This window comes from Armigeres subalbatus, chromosome 2, assembly GCF_024139115.2.
Source record: "Armigeres subalbatus isolate Guangzhou_Male chromosome 2, GZ_Asu_2, whole genome shotgun sequence".
Taxonomy (NCBI): Eukaryota; Metazoa; Arthropoda; class Insecta; order Diptera; family Culicidae; genus Armigeres; species Armigeres subalbatus.
In genome coordinates this window covers 221,228,973-221,242,172 of record NC_085140.1, presented here as the reverse complement: position 1 = coordinate 221,242,172, position 13,200 = coordinate 221,228,973, and the positions used below count along the sequence as shown (strand labels likewise).

General features: G+C 42.6%; 1 protein-coding gene across 3 annotated transcripts in view; it reads left to right on the top strand.

The window, feature by feature from the left end:
• Positions 1 to 12,574, top strand: part of LOC134211700 (unconventional myosin-XV) — an 86,259-nt gene extending 73,685 nt beyond the window's left edge. For all 3 annotated transcript variants that reach the window (XM_062688839.1, XM_062688841.1, XM_062688840.1), the window contains 5 exons: positions 9,163 to 9,554; positions 9,922 to 10,144; positions 10,209 to 10,525; positions 11,350 to 12,169; positions 12,241 to 12,574. In XM_062688839.1, the coding sequence (XP_062544823.1) occupies positions 9,163 to 9,554; positions 9,922 to 10,144; positions 10,209 to 10,525; positions 11,350 to 12,169; positions 12,241 to 12,402 (1,914 nt within the window). In that variant the 3' untranslated portion in view covers positions 12,403 to 12,574. The remainder of the gene's footprint in view (positions 1 to 9,162; positions 9,555 to 9,921; positions 10,145 to 10,208; positions 10,526 to 11,349; positions 12,170 to 12,240) is intronic.
• Positions 12,575 to 13,200: the final 626 nt, after the last annotated feature.

Below are 13,200 nucleotides of genomic sequence, written 5' to 3'. Positions count from 1 at the left end.
ACAGAATATGTACATTGGGCTTACAAACACAATGATCAAACATTTGTATTCGAACTTATTGAACACCCTGTATAGTTATATATGTAGACGAAGAATAAGAAGGAACAAATTTTGGCTGTTACGTCCTTTTCAAATGTTGGTCTAGAGATATGGTTACGTGTGACTTAAGAATGATTGCTGAGCTGAACGAAGTCTCTGAAACTGTAGTAGGAATGAACCAAAGGATTATTAATTGCGTTCTGTATGTTACGGCAGGACCAGACTCTGCTACGGGTTTCAGCCACTATAACCAGCAACATCTCAGAGGGAAAGATGATTCTTTGCTGTCGGAACACTACTCTTGTAAACGATAGGCGGCGAGATATATGCGGAAAAATCCAAATCCTCAGTCCGACTTCGTTCCGGGTTCGTTCAATGTCATGGGTTAAGGAAACGGATTATATTACAAAAAAAGTTGTACAAGGACTTTTACGTAGAAGTCGACAGCATTAATGAAAATGTATTGGAGATCGAATTTGAAGATGTAGTGTTGTGTATCTCATTAATTGACGGGAAAGCGACCAACGCAAATGTTGGGAACCGGAATACACACGTTTGCCCACTTTGTGTTCCTGAAATGGATTCACAGCTCGGACCATCTTTCTACCATTCAAGGCTGAATTGTGTAGAATGGTTCATAAGAACAGCGGCGAAAAAATCTGTGCCAGGATATCCGGCGTTAACAAATCCAGCAGATGGCGCTAGATGGCGGGAGCGGGAGTAGCAACAACGGCAACATGCCTCGCCGGTTTTTATTGGAGCCACAAAAGTTCGCAGACGTGGTGAAGGTACACATAGGAACTGTAGAAAGCCTACGTGTTATTAGTGCTTTAGCCTTATGTTTGTTTTAATATTATATCTCAACACAATATTAGACTTTACTGCAAACAAATTGGGGAAATATGACTCTGGAGGATTAACTGCAAACAAATTGGGGAGTGACTCTGGAGGGTTAAGTTTCAGTTTCAAAAAATTTGAACTGCTAAACTGCTTATAAATGCGTGGAAATCAAAACTTTTGGAACGAGCTGGAAGAAGTTTTCAAATTTTTAAAAATTCTTTTGATGCAAATACACCTTATATGTATCAATTAGCGAAATAGATGAAATAGTAATAATTCTAAAGACATTGCACTAAACAAACTTCAAACTATATTTTTTCGTTGAATTTATAGCAAGATTAGAGGAAATAGGTCGAGGTGGCATGGATCCGTGCCACACAAAACCACATGTACCAAAACAAGAAAGAACCAACATCCTTCCTGAAACTCATGCGTAATATCTTGACAATAAATAAATTCTGAGTCAGTTTGCATTATTTGAATATAATCTCCACATATGTTTACAATAAACAGTTCTATTCTGAAATATAATAATTATCAACAATAGTAATATGTACAATGATTCTAATTTTATAGAATTTTATAGAATAAATGTAAGTACATGTGGGATTTTTGTAATCGGTACACAGATTCTTTTCAATCTATAATCAGCAAATAATTATGAAGTACACAGAGAGAAAAAAATTGTACTTTTGTGAATATTACACTTTTAATTTGAAAGGTGTTGATCTTTAGTAATTTTGAGTAGTAAAACATTTACTGTGAGAACGAAACTTTCAATTGAACAATTTTTTTGTTTATGAAAAATTGTAGCTTTGAAAGAGGAAATTTTCTACTGAAAGATGGAAAAATGTCAAAAATGATCTATTTGTTTTCTCGATTTGGCAGCAGTGTGCTCAAATAAAAATATTCTGGCAACTAAAACAGCTGTAAACGTCTGGACTTGGAAAACCACTCCCGGCTCAAGAAAAAATCAAGTGCTCCTCAAGGCCTAAATAAATTCCATCGACTGATTGGAATGACCAGGTAAATATTTCCAGATCTCGTTGCAGAATCTTTTATTCGTATTAAAAACTCCATGGTATTTTGTCTTTTATTTATAGATCATCGTAGATGTTAATGGATTATAGCTGGTCCCGTCAAGAACTGGCATCGGCTGCCAACATTCATCGGTGCATTTGTGCCAGGATTTGTGCTTAACTGAGATTTCTATACGTGAGTTTTCATTATATCCATTATATTCAGGATGGTAATCATAAATTTTATTCCCAGGATGTTCAGCATTGGTCGAGGCTGTTCCTCAGAGCAAATAAACAGAAGATAAAACATTTAGGACAAGATCCCGTCGGAAAGCCGAAGAATGATTTCCATAACGAGTAGTTGACCGCCGCCATCCCTAACTGGATCCCTAAACGCGATCTAGAGGCACATAATTCATAAACGATGCAAACCAAAAAATGTCAATAAAAATAATCTAATTGAAACAAAATAATCAATATTAAGAGTTTTTGATTTTATTCTCGCAATCGTAAATTTACAATGCACAAATGAAATTGAGAATTCACACAACCTGTTGTTTTGAAAGTATCACCAGTTAATTCTAATGTAAAATGTGCCATTTGCTTTGAGAGGAATTTGTTATTTTGAGAAAATTTCTCTTGTCAAAGCTCTTGCCGTGGTGACATTTTTTGAGTTGGTAGATTTAACAATTCTTTACTTTCTACTGAAAATCACTAACTAATTTTCTTAATTTCACTAACGTTTCTTTTAATTCTACCAACGATTTTTTTTTGTGTGTATCAAGCATTATTTCCAATGGAAACGTACACTTTTATCACGTTAGTAGTTGGTTGGATGGTTGCGTGGCATATTCTTGATTTTTTATCATTCTAACTAGGTTTAACTAGGTCTTCATCAAAATGAGCTATTTTAAAGATATTTTCAATTGTCAATGAAAACGTTTTATCTCAGCGATGAGTTCACGCATTGTCAATATTTTTTCGGCTAATGAATGCTGGTTGATTTTGCAATGTTTCGTGCATGACTTTATATATTTTTGTAGTAATATTGAAGTTTGATATTCTATGCAGTGTACTCTACTTTGTCGATAATATAATATTTTTCAAGTTTCTTCTTGGAAGTTATATCTCACCGATCCTTGTCTGTAGCAGCAATGTTATACAGTTTCCAAAAAGCTGTTGAAAATAGCTAACTATTGAGGCTAATTGAAGCCTGATTGGTAATTGCATTAAGGTTTGGCATTATAATCAATTTTATGCATTTTGAAGACCATTGTACCCAAGATACGAAATACAAAATCGTGAAAAAAGACCAACTTGCACCGGATACCATCAGTAACCACTGCATGCATTCGATTCCTGGTAAGATTCTGCGTTGGTAGAGGTATAGAACTCCCCGTTCGGTTCAAATTTTTGAATTATGCTCCTTTTTGCTGAAAATTTATCCACTGTGCGATGGGTCCACCTTCCATTATCCGCATTGTCCCACTCCTGCTGCCACTTCCCCATAGAGTCCAGTCTCACCGCCTTCCTCACATTTCTGGTATCCCTCCGTTGGTAGCACTCGATGTCCTCTGCTAGGGTTATGCAGACTGGAATCATCCCTGCGATAACGCAAACTGCCTCCGACGAAATAGTTCGGTACGCACTCGCGACTCGAATGGCCATTAGACGAAACACGCTATTCAGCTTCCTCCGGTTACGTTTCGTCTTGAGCGCAGCTCCCCAGGCTGGAACTCCGTACCTTAGTATCGAGGATGATACTGACGCAAGAAGACGCCTACTGCTGCCTTTCGGACCGCCGACGTTCGGCATGATCCTTGCTAACCACCTGATCATTTGAGCCGCCTTTTCACAGGAATAGTCCACGTGGGTGTTGAAGTTCAACCGGTCATCAATCATCACACCTAGATGTCTCAGAGTCCGCACCGACGGGATGTCGTGCCCTCCAATGGTAATCTGCATCCGCTGGATTACTTTGCAGTTGCTGACCAGCATCACTTCCGTTTTGTGATGAGCCAGCTGCAGCTTGACTCCATTCATCCAGGTTTCTACTGCGTCGGTCGCTTCCGCCACCAGCATTTCCACCTCCTCCAGTGACTCACCGGTTATCGTTAGGACGACATCATCCGCGAATCCGTAAATCTTTACACCTTTGGGCAACTTCAGCATCAGCACCCTGTTGTACATCACATTCCATAACGTCGGGCCTAGTATGGACCCTTGTGGAACGCCCGCCGTAACCCTGATCGACTTCTGCCCCGAGTTCGTGTCGTAAACCAGAATCCGGTTCAGGAAGTAGCTCCTAAGGATCTTACACAGGAAGTCGGGGATTCGCATTCCATGCAGCGCTGCGGCGATGGCCTCCCAGCTGGCACTATTGAACGCGTTTTTGACGTCAATCGTCACTACCGCGCAGAACCGATTGCCGCTCCTCTTCTTCTTGGACGCCCTCTCTGCATCTTCAATGATTGTCCTGATTGCATCCACAGTCGATCTGCCTTTGCGGAATCCGAACTGTTTTTCCGATAAGCCAGTCTCACCCTCCGTGAACTGTGTAAGCTTCATTAAGGATAACCCTTTCCAGAAGCTTCCCAGTGTATCCAGCAGACATATGGGCCTATACGATGCTGGATTCCCCGGCGGTTTTCCTGGTTTCGGCAGCAGCACCAGTTTCTGGATCTTCCACGTGTCCGGAAAATTACCGTCTACTAAACACTTCTGCAGCACCATCCTGAACAGATCCGGGAACGCCAAAATCGCGGATTTTAGAGCCACATTTGGAATTCCATCCGGACCCGGAGCTTTTTTCAACTTCAAACCTTTCGCCACTGATAATAGCTCGTCATTGGTGACTTGCATACCTGCAGCGGTTACTCGTTACTCTTCATCTTCGTACGGCGTACGCGGCCACGTCGTAGAACCATGCTGCGGGAAAAGACCGTCCACGATGATCTTCAGCTTGTCTGGACACATTTCGGCTGGCGTCGCTGGACCCCTGATCTTCTTTGTCACAACTCGATAAGCGTTACCCCAAGGATCAGCGTCAGCTTCCTGGCACAACTCCTTGAAGCAGTTAGACTTGCTGATTTGGATCGCCCGTTTGAATGCCGCTCTAGCTTCACGGAAAACTATCTTCGCTCCTCTCTGACCATTTCAGACCGTGCCCTCTGAACGTGTCTCCTAGCTCTGAGACAGGCAGCGCGAAGGTTAGCAAGATTTTCGTTCCACCAGTAACTTGGCCGTCGGCTATTCGTTGGCTCCAGTTTCCTCGGCATCGTCGCATCGCAAGCCCTCGCTAGCGTTTCCGTCAGTTGGTGTGCGTCAAGGTTTGTAGCGTCGCTGTTCACTCGAAGTGCTTCGATAAAAGATCCTTATCGAAGTCCTTCGTCTTCCATCTTCGCCAACTAGACCTTATCTCCCGTCGTACCGTCGGCGTTCGCGTTCCAACACTATATCGGATCGCCTGGTGATCGCTATGGGTATATTCTTCACAAACTCTCCAGTTCATGTTCCTCGCCATCGACGGACTGCAGAACGTGACATCGATGATGGACTCCCTGCCATCTCTGCGGAGCTTAGCCAGCGCCTCCAGCAAACTGTAACCTCTGGCGTTAGTCAGTCTACTTCCCCATTCCACTGCCCAAGCATTGAAGTTGCCTCCGATAATTACCTATCTTCGGTCGATCAGTTTCTCTGTTAGTGCGTCCAGCATCCGGTTATACTGCTCCAGAGTCCTCCTTGGGGGTGCGTAACAACTACAAACAAAGATCCCATTAGTTTTGGCGATTACGAAACCTTCGCTTAAGCTGTCTACTATCTCTAGTATACAGAATTTGCCCACCACTTGGAAAGCTGCAATCCTAGTTGAGTCCGCCACCCAGTTGCCGTTGTCAGAAGGAATCCGGTACGGCTCAGCAATAATTGCCACGTCGCACATTGCTTCTGTTGTCGACTGCCACAACAGCTGCTGTGCGGTGTCGCAATGGTTGAGATTCAACTGGATGATCTCCATTAATCTCGGCCCGCCATCGCCTTCTTGTAGGCAGGGCATTGAAAGCCACCCGTCATGTGGTCGTTTCCATCCTCCGGTTTGCAGAGCAGGCATCTTGGTTGCTTCGTGCAGTCCCTAGCAACGTGTCCTTCTCCACCACATTTCCTACAAAGACCGGATCTGTCTGGGCCACTGCAGTTTCGCGCCTGGTGTCCAAATGCCATACATTTGAAGCATCGCTCCATCTGTTTGGTGATTCGAGGGGTGAGTCTCAACGGACACATAGACCATCCGACCTTCACCTTGGCCACCTCCACCATTTTGTTGGCGGCATCTACCGGTAGTCGTATCGCTGCTATTTGTGTACCACCGTACGCTTTCCTCAACCGAATGGTCATCTGAACTTCGCCCAGCATGCATTGTGAGATCAGTGCATCCCTCAGTTCGTCTATCGTGGTGATCTCGTCCAGGTCTCTGCATTCGACCACGGCCTCCTGCGTTAAAGCCCTTACGTTTCCTTCACTACCTAAGGAATTGGCAATGAGCTCCCGGAAGGCCGAGCTCTTGACCGTGGGATCCTTCTTCAGCTCGAACAGCAATTCCCCTTCTGAGTACGCCTAGTCCTCACCACTTTTTCACCCAAGTCCTTGAGCACCGGGTCTTCTCTCACCTTCCGTAATATCGCTGCGTATGTCGTCTTGTCGCTCACTTCGACTATCAAGGCGTCCCCTTGACCCGCTCACGAGAAGAGCGATGTTTTTCTTTCTTCTTCTGCTCCTTCTTCTTTCCACGTACTCCTTCTGCTTCTTTCTCTTCTCTCGCTGACTTTCCACGGTTTGCCAATCACCGTTCTTGACGCCTTCCTTCAGTACGCTAGCACTATCTTGCGCGTTCCGCTGCTTCTTCGGGATTTCCTGCTCTCCTGGAGAGTCCCTGCTTCGCTTCTCCGTGCGAGTATTTCGGGAGCTCATTGGTGTTTGCAGTGTCTCGACTGTTGTATGCTCCGCTGCATCTTTCAGTGCTTTTTCAGCTGCTTCCGCTCTTCTTTTGAGCGCGTTCTGTTCGTGCTCAGCAGATTTAACGGCGGACTTGATGCTCGTCACTAGAAGCTTGATCTTCGTGTGAACATTGTGCTTGTCCTTCACGAAGTCATAGAGCTCGTTGACTCGCTTCCGCACCTCCATCAGGTTGGACCTCCCAAATTGTAGATCCTCCTGAATAGCACTACTTTCCGATTTTGGGGTGGACACCCTATTTCCGGATCCTAGCTCCTGTTGGCCTGCCTGGTTCTCAGCAGCCTTGGCCATACTGCTGGTACTTGCTACTGCTGCCTGCGCCATCACTGGAGATCGCTGCAGCCTCCCACTCTTTGCGAAAACATTCGCACCGCCTGCTCCTTCGTTGATTGTAGAATTTGTTTCCATGTAAAAGGGTCCCCTCCGGGCCGTTATCTCTTCCTGTTGTTGATGGTCGCCTCTTGTGATCCCATGGGTGCCTTTGTAACAGTGAGGTCCATGCAAGGGGTTGACTCCGGTGCCTTATAACACCGTGTTCAGAGCCGGATCGGCGTAAATCAGGAATGGTGCATCTGAACCTACTACCCACCGGTATAGGTGACAAGTGTTGAGCGTTACCGGAGGCCTGCCAGGTTGTTTACCGGGACGGAGGCAGATGAACCATTAGCCTGCTTGCCATTTCAAAAATATGTCACTCTTTTTACTCAGGAAACAGAATAGCTCGACTGTCAGCCCATATACGCCTAATCCTATCCAAAAACCGAGAATCGTCCAATGTCGTTTGCCGTGACCAGTATACCATAATCAGGATCTTACTGGCATCAATCCTGATGTGCCGGTTGGCACACCTGTTGGGCTTGTGTGCTTTGAGCGGCGCACGGTCGCTGTGATAGGGCCTGCTTGCAAACACATGCAGCTTTTTATAGAGGTTCAACAGAGCCCACTGTCAAACCCCACCACGTTCTAGACAGGCCCCTAACTCGCAGTGGCCATGGGGAGGGGTCGTCAAGCCCTTGGACAAAGTCCCTGCTGCCCTGTATGTGTGTGTGTGTGTGTGTGTGTGTGTGTGTGTGTGTGTGTGTGTGTGTGTGTGTGTGTGTGTGTGTGTGTGTGTGTGTGTGTGTATGTGTGTGTTTCTGTGCTCACCAACCCAAAAAAAAATGTCACTCATTTTTTAGGTACTTATCCTTAACCGATTTACTCGCAACAAGTTGCATTCGACGCAGGATACTCTACCATTGTTTCCTATTGAAAATTGGTCAGATCGGACAATGGACTTGTAAGTTATGGCCAAAATACCACTTTTTTTTTAGAAAAATTAAGTAAAAAAATGTCACTCATTTTTCAGGCACTTATCCTCAACCGATTTATTCGCAGCAAGTTGCATTCGACGCAGAATACTGTCCCATTGTTTCCTATTGAAAATTGGCCAGATCGGACTATGGGCTCAAGATTAATGGCCAAATACTATTTTTTAATGCACGAGAAAGGCACCATCACCGCTAGGTGGATTCATCAGGGTTTTTTTATACCACTTTTGATTGAAAAAAAAATGATGTTAATTTAGAATTTAGATTTTTTGACTGCATTTTGCCTTACTGGACATCATTTGTGAGGTTTAAATCGCAATACACGTGTTCAAATGACGTTGACCCAACTGAAAAAAGAATACACGTTGATTAAGCCGAAATTGTACACCAAACCAACCAGAGAATCAAGACTATAGTCCAACTAGATTTTCATGATAACTCACTTGAACGACACAAGACAAAACAAAATAGTTTAAGAGGCTTTATCCGTTCTTAAGCATCGTTGCGTGATCAAATCATTAAAGATAACCCGCATTGTACTCTTCTTGCCCAACAATATACAATAAATGTACCACAGGTTGAGAACCTCAAATATTTGATTGATAAATCGTATAATCAAATATTTGCATAATTCATCCAGGCATTCGGCAGACTGATTAGACGTCGATATGGATTTCGAGAAGCCAGTATTAGCCGTCATTACGAAGAATGTACCAATAGATTTTAACAGGCAATTCAGACTACAAGCTTTATCATTTTATAAAGTGTATCTTGATATGAAACCTTCATTCGTCTAGTTTAGTCACTCAGGGTCCTTATCAAAAGCTCGTTTTTAGATTGTTTTTAAGCCTTTCACTACACATTGGTGTACAAGAAAGGCAAAACACATACAAACAATTTCAATACAGTTTAACTAATGTTTAATTTATTAATATCTTTTTCAGACACAATCCAAAGGACCTACCATTTCTTCAGGTGTTCGTGCAGCGGCAGCCACTCTCAATGTTCCACTGGAACGCCTCGAAATATCGAACAACAGCCCCAGCTCACCGAATCAACTTTCACCAGCCGAAAAATCTCACCGCTCGTCAACAATCGATTATGATAATATGCACCTGGAAAATGGCATATCCCAGACGCCACAAGATATCCCATCATCTCCCAATAATCACAACAGTTTTGGCCATCAAGGTCATTACAAAGTATCAGTGAGTTCAATGGGTAATAACTACTCCCCAGGCGGCCACATAATGCAACACGAAGAATCATCACCTACGCAAACATCACTTACCAAACATTCGCTTCTACAATTCGCAATGCAACATTTCCGAAATGAGTAAGTACTTATAAACTTTTACTATACTATTATTTCATGGAAACTGTGAAATATGTTAAAATGGAAAATGTCACAGTGTGATTTTTTTTTAAATAAATTTGAAAGCTTCGTATTCGACGAAAAAAAGTTATGTTTAATTTTCAACAAAATACAAAACTAGTACACTAACCTCACAACTATTGGTTAAGCACTAACATTTCCATTTCCAAATCAAGTAACTAGATGTTGTTGCAAAGTGACCCATATTATGGGGTCAGTGTACTTTTCTTCATGATCCACATTTCAAAATATATCTTCAATTTATTAACCAACATAGCTCTGTAACTGCTATCAAGCTACACCTCATGCAATAAAAACTTTTTTTCAGTGGCGAAGAATTCAAGAGGAACGATAACCGATCAAATGCACGCAACCCCTTGGCAGACATGGTGAAATGGCAGGGCCATCCACTTCGCTTACCACTTCTGCGCTTACCGCCCGATTTAGCCCCACTTGCAATCGAATGTTTCGATTGCATCCTCCGCTACTGTGGAGACCTTGTACCAGATCCGGAGCTAACAGAAGTCAAATGCGTGTACACCGTGTTGATGGTAAAATACACAACATCACTCTGACCATTTGGATGTTATGGATAATAATTACTCTTCCCCACAGCATTGTCACAAACATTTGACCTTGAGAGATGAGGTTTACTGTCAACTAATCAAACAAACCACGGCCAACCGTTCAGCGTGCCCGGAATCGGCTCAACGTGCTTGGCGGTTACTTAGCATACTGGCGGCATATTTCGGCTGTTCTGATGCGCTTCGTCCGTACTTGATTGAGCACCTCACGTCAGCGGCGTCAGACCGTCGCCGCGCATGTCACGGTACAGCTGCCGTCTGTCTCAACAACCTGAGAAAAACTGCGCGCTGTGGTGGTAGGAAGAATGTACCAAGCGTTGAGGAGGTCACGGCGGTATCAGCTGGACGGTATGTATGCAATTAAAGAAATCCCATTGACTACTTGAGCAGTTGCCAGTACCCTTTTCTCAGTTTGTTAAAACTTTTGTATGAATAACTAATATATATAGTATGTGGACTCGCTGTTTTAAGTTCATGTTTACCTCAGCATCTTCGCAAAAACCAGTAAAAACATATGTATCATAATTTTAAAATTGAATGATTCCATTGATTGAACATTTAATGGCACTACAAATCAGCATTGAATGACTACAGCGCCACCTAGAAGTAAAATAGTGGATAAAATTCATTTTCCCATATATTATGAGAAATGCGCAAAATGGGAGCGGTCTAGTTCAACACTATCTTTAGTCTCGTTTTTTCGTATACAAGTAAGATTTTTTTCGTTTTCCCCTATTTTTTGGTATGCCAAATAATTATTGTTCAAGCATTTTTAACATAAGTAATGTCTTTCTAATGAAAACTTTGAAAAAAAAGTTATGCAAAAGGTTAATGAAAGCCGGCCTGTTTACTTGAGAGGCGCAGGTTTTTTTTCAAAATGCCTTTAGAATTCAAAGATATTGTCTGATTTTCAAAGATTTTTTTTGAACATTTTTTTTTTTAATTATTCTTCCAGTTTTTTTCCTGAATCCCCGAAAAACATTGTTTTTGAAATTATTCTTCCAGTTTTCTTTCTGAGATCTCAGAAATTCATTATAAGTTAGGTACATAATAGCCGAAGAAATTCAAATCTTCACTTTTGCGTACGTTGTAGCTGAGATTTCAAGAGATCTGACATCACACAGTTGTTCAGTCCAATCCACTGAATCATCAATCCTTAATTTCTTTTTCAGATCGGCAAGGAGACAAATTTATCGGTTACCAGGCGGAGCGGAGCGTATAGTAAATACTCGATGTTCAACAGTTGTAGGAGATGTAATAACAGAATTATGCTCACTTCTGGGAATAGAGATACCAGCAGAACAACAAGAGTTTTCTTTATACTGCATTGTACAAGGAGATGCATTCACGATGCCACTTGCCGCAGATGAATATATTCTGGATGTAACAACAGAGCTTCTGAAATCTGGACAACCATTCTATCTAATTTTCTGTCGCTCAGTTTGGCATTTCCCACTGAAACGAGACCCTGCCCCGACCCCTCTTTATATTGAAGTACTTTTTAATCAAGTAGCACCAGATTACCTAGAAGGGTTGCTTCTAGAATTACCAAACGGTGGAGCTCCGACACCAGATTATGTTCGTGATATGGCAAGAATAGCCGCGATACTCCACAGGGCAGCAGACCTCAACCATTTACCTGCAATGAAGGAAATTAAATTTCTTTTGCCGAAGCCCGCCTTATCTTTACGAGAGCTCCGACCAGCACAGTGGGTTGCCCTAGTGCAATCTGCTTGGCCATCAATAGCCGGTCTCAGTCCGATACAAGTTAAAGCACAATTCCTCAACGTTTTGTCATCCTGGCCATTGTTCGGTAGCAGTTTCTTTGCAGTGAAAAGAGTGTGGTCCGAAGAGACACCCGCTGAAGAAGTGAGTCCTATGTGGCGAGAACTGATACTTGCACTGAACAGACGCGGAGTACTCTTCCTGGACCCTAATACTCACGAAACAATGCAACATTGGCCATTTAATGAAGTGATTTCTACTAGAAAGGTATGTGTTTAGCAAAATCATTTAATTTATTATAAAATAACTTTATTTTCAATCGATCAATTTGTCTATAGGTTCGATCGGAAGACGGTGCTTTATTCTTGGACATGAAAGTAGGCAACCTCCTGCAACAACGGGTCATTCGGGTTCAAACCGAGCAAGCACATGAAATATCTCGACTAGTGCGACAATACATCACAATGGCACAAGCACAACTAAGGGACCGAAGAGAATAATTCAAATCGATCAAAAACGTTATGGGATTATACATATAAAAAGAAACTAAAAATTTATAAAAATTGTTTTGTTTTGGACAACATGACTATTCCGATAGGCAGTTATAAAGTCATATGTAATGAAAATCGATTCAATGTAAGACATAATAAATAACCAGAGATTTTATTATAATTGAGCATTTTCTGGATATGTACAAGTACCGAAATCATGGACATTTGTTTATTCAGGGAATGTAAGTCAATAATTAACCATGGTAAGTGTCATAACAAAAATAAAAATAACTCTCAGGCTTGTCCTGCGCTCGAAGTAAAAAAAACCTACTATTTTGCTTTGCATCAAGTGTCTGTTTCTAATTTATGTTTATATTAAATAGTTTACACCACACGTTATTATTATAGCCTCATTTCATTTATTTAGTTAACATCTAAACAGATAACACTGAATCAACAATTTGACGCCACAATGCACGGTTCGAGGCCGCATCTCTCCATCCTCGGATACGCCCCACGCTCGCCAAGGAAGCGAACACCATCTTTGCAGGGTTGCTGTCCGGCATTCTTGCAACATGTCCTGCCCATCGTACCCTTCCGGCTTTAGCTACCTTCTGGATACTGGGTTCGCCGTAGAGTTGGGCGAGCTCATGGTTCATTCTTCGCCGCCACACACCGTCTTCTTGCACACCGCCAAAGATGGTCCTAAGCACCTGTCTCTCGAATACTCCGAGTGCTTGCAAGTCCTCCTCGAGCATTGTCCATGTTTCATGTCCGTAGAGGACTACCGGTCTTATTAACGTCTTG